The sequence below is a fragment of the Macrobrachium nipponense genome, chromosome 24 (genome assembly GCF_015104395.2).
Source record: "Macrobrachium nipponense isolate FS-2020 chromosome 24, ASM1510439v2, whole genome shotgun sequence".
NCBI classification, from domain to species: domain Eukaryota; kingdom Metazoa; phylum Arthropoda; class Malacostraca; order Decapoda; family Palaemonidae; genus Macrobrachium; species Macrobrachium nipponense.
The window spans coordinates 29349966-29357465 of NC_061091.1; the positions used below are offsets into that span (position 1 = coordinate 29349966).

Below are 7500 nucleotides of genomic sequence, written 5' to 3' on the forward strand. Positions count from 1 at the left end.
TGAAGTTGGTGTTGCCCTTCATCTCGGCCAGGCTCCTCTGGGCGCCGTCCAGCATCTCCTTGTAGGTGTCTCTCTCCCGCCGGTACTTCGTCATGTGCTGGGTCAGCGTGGAGACCTCCTCCGTCATGGCCTTCATTTTGGAGTCGTATTTCATCTTCAGCTTCGTCAGCTCAGTCTTGTTGGTCTTCTCCACGGAGCTCAGCCTGAGAGAGAGAGAGAGAGAGAGAGAGAGAGAGAGAGAGAGAGAGAGATGAGATATTGCTCTATTTCACTGATTTCAAGAGTCTGCTTTTTGTCATAATCTCAGATCAACTAAGCAAAGCCTCATTGATAATTCAGCTTCTAGTTAAAATGCTCATCATTGATGAATATATTAAAAGATTATTATTATTGATTATTATTATTAATTATTATTATATTCCAACATTCTGTTCACTGAGGTAATTTTTGGCCAAGAAAGTAATACGTTATTGGTATTTAGCTTCTGGTTAAAATGGTCATCACTGATGAAGTAAATACTAAAGTATTATTATTATTATTATTATTATTATTATTATTATTATTATTATTATTATTATTATTATTATTATTATTATTATTATTATTATGCAATAATCCAGGTCAACCAAGCAAAGCGTCATTGATGTGATTCAGCATCTAGTTAAGCTGGTCATCATCAATGAAGTAAATACCAAATAAGCTTTTATTATTACGAGCGGAGCGAAATCTTACTGGAAACGGGCTGATTTCAAATACTAATATCTCCAAAAGTATTGAAGACAAAAGAAAACTTCTTTCGGCAGATAAAACCTTACATCTTTAAATGTCATCCCATTTAAGATCTATTTTCAAAGTATCAGTCTAACTGGCAGTCCGGCACGGCCCGGTCCTAACGCCAATGTTCAAATACTAATATCTCCAAAAGAATCGGAGGTACGAGAAAAATTCTTTCTTCAGATATAACCTCACATCTTTCAATTTCATCCCATATAAGATTTATTTAATACCATTTGAAATGCAATAAACAATAAGAGTTCAAAGATACCTAATTAACCCTTTGATGGCTTAACTTGAAGCTTCGCGAGTTATCGCCTCTAGGGCGTCCTACTGATTATTATTATTATTATTATTATTATTATTATTATTATTATTATTATTATTATTATTATTATTATTATTATTATTATTATTATTATTAAGAGTGTAAACCGACTGCTTTTAAATTCAAACTTCCAAAGAATATTATGATGTTCATCTGAAAGAAGTTAGAGATCACTATATATGAGATACAGAAAGAAGAGATTAAGTCATTAGAAAGAATAGCAAAAGATGAATTCAAAATGTGTATCAGCATTATCAATGACTGTTATCATTATCAGAATTATTATTTTAATATTTTACTTACATAATTCTTACATAATTATTAACTTCTTTCGAATCAACCTCCCTATTCTTTGGAAGCTTGAATTTCAAGTCAATGGCCCCTGTGGTGGGCTTCTTCCATATGAATAGGGTTCATCTTCTGAGTAATAATAATAATAATCGTAATAATAATAATAATAGTAATAATAATAGTAATAATGATAATATGCAGGAAGTAAAACCTCTTTTAACCATGTTTTACTGGAAGTAATTGCTGCCTCAGCGGCATTAATTTTATAAAGGTTCTTCTCTATTTTCTTAATTATGTTTTTCTCATTGTGGCTTAAACTGGTGAGCAACGCACCGAAGGTTGGCATGTCTCAAATAGGTAATTAATTATCAAAGTCGATTTTAATTTTATTAAAAAATGCCAGAGGCGGTAGTCAAACTTTCGGGGTATAACCCGTAGAGTGTATCAGGAGTAAAGTTAAATACGATTTCTTTGGCAGGGGCAGCGACGTTCCGTCTTCGACTTTGATAATTACCTATTTGAGATATGCCAACCTTCGGTACGTCTCTCGCCAGTTTAAACAACAATAAGAAAACCATAATTAGGAAAACAGTGAAGAACCTATATAAAATTAGTGCAGCTGAGGCCGCAGTTACTTTTAATTAAATAATAATAATAATAATAATAATAATAATAATAATAATAATAATAATAATAATAATAATAATAATAATAATAATAATAACAAAGAGGACAAATGTATATTTACATAGGAATTATGTGATTAAACGTAAACCGCTCATAGGAATCAAATGTTCAGTCAATGCAGCTCGTTATCGAGTCTATCTATTCATCTACCTGTCTACCTCTGCATGCAGTCGATTTTACTCACTTGCTTTCAAAATTGCTCCTAACATAAAGGACAAACTAATCATTTCACAGGGATGGTTTGACTGAACAAAAACAATTTACAGGCCTTGAAAGTTTAGTGAATTCTGCCTGTTATTGTGTCTACCTATCTACCCGTTTACCTGTCTACCTCTACATGTTACAGATCCTACTCACTTGCTCCTCAACTCCCGGATGGTCGTGTCGTAGCCAGAGGTGTCCTTGGTGGGACGCGAGGCATCCTTTCTTTCAGAGAGCTCCTGCAGTTTTTCGAAGTCCTCGACTTTCCTACGCAGCTCCTCGCTCTGCAAAAGGACAGTTGGGGAAGTCTTAATGAGATTTTCTATTGAAAGAGTGTCTGGAGGGATTCTCTCTCTCTCTCCCTCTCTCTCTCTCTCTCTCTCTCTCTCTCTCTCTCTTTACGGACATTTGATGATGATATGCCACTTACTAATAATATTTTTCATGAATGACATTTGAAGATACTATAATCATAAAACTCTCTCTCCATATTCACTTATATTTAGTGAAAGGACCCGAATCTCTCTCTCTCTCTCTCTCTCTCTCTCTCTCTCTCTCTCTCTCTCTCTCTCTCTCTCTCTCTTGTTACTGATATATTTTTTAAACAATATTTGTCGTGAATGACGTATGAAATAATGTATCTTCCAACCAATTTCCTTATCCACATGTATTTGGTGATAGGACTCAAATCTCTCTCTCTCTCTCTCTCTCTCTCTCTCTCTCTCTCTCTCTCTCTCTCCTTCCCAACAATGCAACAGCAATTCCGCACCTCCTTCCTCCTTTCCCCTTGTAAACAAGAAAACCAAAAAAGCATTCTTCTTCGAACCCACCTCTCTCCTGTAGTAGGAAACCTGGTCCTTGATGGCTTCCTCGTCCCTCCTGTACCTCTCGAGCTGTTGGTTCTTGTCGTCGATGATGTCCATCAGACGTTTCTTCTCCGAGTAGGACGCTGGGTCGAGGGACACCTTGTTGAAACGGTCCTCCAAACTCTTGAGTTGCTCCTGAAGGGAAGAGAAATAAGATGACCTCAGGGTCCGTGAAGATTTGGGAGAGGGAATGACGTGGTGGCTTTTCAGATACCTTGTAAAAATGACCTTATCTTTCATAGAATGACATTTTCTTTCATAAAATGACGTAAGGGAGGGAAATGACCTGGCTTCTCAGAAACCTTGTGGAAATTACCTTTCCTCTCATAATATTCCCTAAGGGTTGACTGAGTTTTGGAAGGGGTGTGACCTGGTTTCTCTGAAACCTTGTAAGAATTACCCTTTATTTCACAAAATGAGCTCAGATTTTATTAAGATGTGGGAGGGAAATGACCTAGCTTCTCAGAAACCTTGTAAAAATTAGCTTTGCTTTCACAATATCACCGAAGGGTTTATTGAGAATTGGGAGGGAAATCTAGCCTCTCGGAAACCTTGTGAACAAAATGGCCTATTTTCATGTCGAAACCCATGAGGGGTTCCGCATTCTAGTCTATTACAGAGGCCATATGGAAGAGATGGATTGCTAAGAAATGAGTTGCAACAGACCATAGTGGTTTGGTGCAAAAGACTACGGTCAAAATGGTTGCAAATGCAACCGATCGTAAAAGATTATAATGCAAGTGGTAACGATGGGGTCCCAGGGTCAACAAGGTGTCGATCTAGAGTGAAATTTTAGAGGAGACTCACGAAGTCCCAAATACTCTTTAATTAGGCATAGGCACAAACACCTGTTTACCTGCATATCTAATTTCTCCTTAATCCAGGTGTCCTGTCTCAGGTTATAAGTCTCACGGAGAGTTCTGAGTTCGATCTCTATCGTGTCGTGGTCCTTCTTCAAAGCCGCGTAATCGTGCTGGTTGTTCTCCCTGGCCGTCGACAGCTAAGGAAACACGAAAGAAAGTAGAGAAGGAAAGTAGAAGAAAGACTTAGATTAAGGCAAGATAAAATCATAAAAATAATTTCTAATATTTTTTCGTCTTTAAGACTGTCTTTGGCTGTTAGGCTTTGTAAAAGCAGTTGTGAAATTGCAAAATAGAACTAAATGCTTTGATTTTTTTCTAAAGGCGTGACTAATTTATTGTCAGAATAGAGGTCAAATAACTGCTTGCATGAAAACAAAAATTGCATGTAAACAAAAGATTAAGCTTTACTAATTAAAAAACAATGGTGAAAGCAAATGCAATAATTAATATGCTTTTGCTTTAAAGGTATTTATTGAGGTTTATTGTTTTAAATATTTGTGGATAGTTTTTTTCGTTGTGAAAAATAAAAATTCAAAATTCCATGCGAACACAAATAACAATGAATTAATTAACAAAATAAAATTATCTTTAAATTTAACTATCGTTCACTAAATGGATCTGATAATATATATATATATATATATATATATATATATATATATATATATATATATGTGTGTGTGTGTGTGTGTGTGTGTGTATGTGTGTGTGCATATATATATATATATATACATATATATATATATATATATATATATATATATATATATATATATATATATATATATATATATATATCCTTCTATCCAAGGTAGGAAGTTAAGTGAAACAGGGACTTAGAAAAAGTATTTTCGTAGTATAGAATTATCTACTAATGTTATTATTAATTTTGTATCTCCTTGTCTAATACTTACATGGATTTTTTTTATCTAGATTTATTACGAGAAATTTAGTTTCTAAGGTATTTTGGGTTAGATATGTAAACTATTGTTTTTGTGTTGAAAAAATAAAATGTAAATATTCCTGATTTCGTGCCTATAATTAATAATCTTGTAACATCTACAAAATTCAACCATAGAATATGAAGAAAATAATAGTATAACATTTTTGGATGTCTTACTTATTAGAAATAACACCAATTTTAGTTTTAAAGCATTTACGAAACCCACGAATAACTTATTATATATTCATTTTTACTTTAACTATGCCAAAGAAATTAAGATGTCAACATTTTCCAGTACGTATCTCAGAGCTCTTAGAATTTGTACTCTGGAATTTTTAGAAGTTGAGTTTAAAATTACTGATAAAATAGGAGTCATTATGTTACCCTCCAAATTTTTTGGAACTTTATAAAAGACGTATTAACCAAATTAAGAATATTCACTGTATACCACATCTTAATTTCATTCCTACTGTACCCATTTGAAAAACTATTGATATTAACTTAGTACTTAAATATAATGATATTTTAAGAAATAAACTAATTAAGAATAGCCCGCCAAATTCAAACAATATTGTATACAGTATTCCTTGTAAAAATGTAATAAGATTTATACTGGGCAAACTTCTAAAGAACTAAAGGGAAGAAGCTCTCAGCACAAATATTCCATATCAAGAGGATTAACAAATAATGGCATTGTGGATCACTGGCGTAAGACAGGCCAAGCTATTAACTGGGATAATTCCTCGATAACCTGCTGAGTCAAAGATCACCGAAAAAGGAATCTGTTGGAGTCTATTTTTATTGAAGCCACGTCAACATAGAATTTAAATCTCCATCCAGGATTATACTGTGATACTCTTTCCTTATCGTTTTTGCTTAAATACGTTGCCCAGATTAACAAACTGTAACCCTGTCCCCTCTTTCTGTTTTTGTATATAAAGATCTGTCAACTTCTATCATATTCAGTGTGAACTTGAAAAATGTAGAATATACTATGAAAGTGCTTGTTCCAAGTCCTTTTCACTTACCTCTCTATCGTGGATTTAGGATATTCTCAAGTACATATTCTTTTGTGGTACATTGGATATTCATACATACATACATACTACATACATACATATATATATATATATATATATAATACATTATATATATATATTAATATATTATTATATATGGTTATATAATACAGTGGACCCCATATTCGCGGGGTATATGTTCCAGACACTTCCAGACACCCCATGCATAGCTAGAGTCCGCGAATACTTAGAACCCCAATAAAAATTCTAAGAACTGCCTATTTTGTTAGTTCAAACTCAAGAAAAACCCACCAAAAATGCTTATATGTGGTTATTTTAATAATTTTAGCACATAAATTGCATATAATCATGAAATTGACTTGAAAATCCAGTAATTTGTGGATATCACTCGATCGAAAACTACCGTGAATACGTGAATTTCCCACGAATAATGGGTAGATATGGTCCATTGAGAAATTCGCGAATACGGGGTCCACTGTGTATGTATGTATGTATGTATGTATGTGTATATATATACACAGATGTATTCATATGTACATTAGTAGTCTGCATCATCGTTTGACAGAGGCAGTAGTCAATAAAAAAAATTAACAAATACTAACAAATATAAAGATTTACAAAAAATAACTTCACTAAAAAATTTAAAACATTTAAAAAATCACATAAAATTCTTGCATGGCTCCTTACCAACCAAGAACTTAAAAAAGAAAAATGTTAAAAAAAAACAAAGAATAAAGAAAAAGAAAAAATAACAGAATCAAGGAATCTATAACTGGTAAAAATACCAAATGAAATTAAATTTTTGAATCATGAGGAAACTGCAAAAAATAGATCTACAAAAATTCAGTTTGCTGCAAAGATCTGTTTATGAATTAAATAGGTCAGAAAAATAACTAAGAAGAATTATTGGAATTCTATTACAATAAAATCCAAAATAACACACAAAATTTATATTTAAATTTTAGAAAATTCTTTTATAAGGACACACAACATAAGATAAGAATTGGGTTTTTTCCAAGTAAAATCTATAAAAAAGACGATTTAAAGAAGAATTTTTTAAATGAGCAAAAAATTAAATGAAAACGTAGAGTACTCAAGTAATGCTTTGTTAGCTGAAGAATGTTATTTTTAAACACATGATTGCATAAGGATTCTGTAAATAAACAGAAGGTGAAAAGTAAAAAAATAAACAAGTAATGCTTTGTTAGCTGAAGAACAAATAAAAAATTCTATATGAACTAATTACCTCCTTGTTCTCCAGGGCAGTAGTGTACTAAAAGAAAGAGAGAAAGAAAGAAAGCAAAATGTCTTATATATCAGCTCTGAATAAGGTTTTCTTTCACCTGTCAGGACTTTCAGTTAAGTCTACTATAAAACTGAGCAAAGTATAATACAAAACATAAAATAAAAGTAGCCGTTGAAATCGTTTTTTTAATAATGCATAGACTTGATTTGAAATCAGATATGCATAGATGTCGGTGTGGAGGAAATCAGTTTGCAATTGAAA

At 32.7% G+C, this 7500-nt stretch overlaps 1 protein-coding gene across 1 annotated transcript in view; it reads right to left on the reverse strand.

The window, feature by feature from the left end:
- Positions 1–7500, reverse strand: part of LOC135202599 (trichohyalin-like) — a 201827-nt gene that overhangs the window by 44201 nt on the left and 150126 nt on the right. The window contains exons 27-31 of the mRNA XM_064232112.1: positions 7240–7266; positions 4004–4147; positions 3112–3282; positions 2438–2565; positions 1–203 (exon numbers count right to left, since the gene is read on the reverse strand). The exon at positions 1–203 is cut by the window's left edge and continues 29 nt beyond it. Coding sequence (XP_064088182.1) covers positions 1–203; positions 2438–2565; positions 3112–3282; positions 4004–4147; positions 7240–7266 — 673 coding nt within the window. The remainder of the gene's footprint in view (positions 204–2437; positions 2566–3111; positions 3283–4003; positions 4148–7239; positions 7267–7500) is intronic.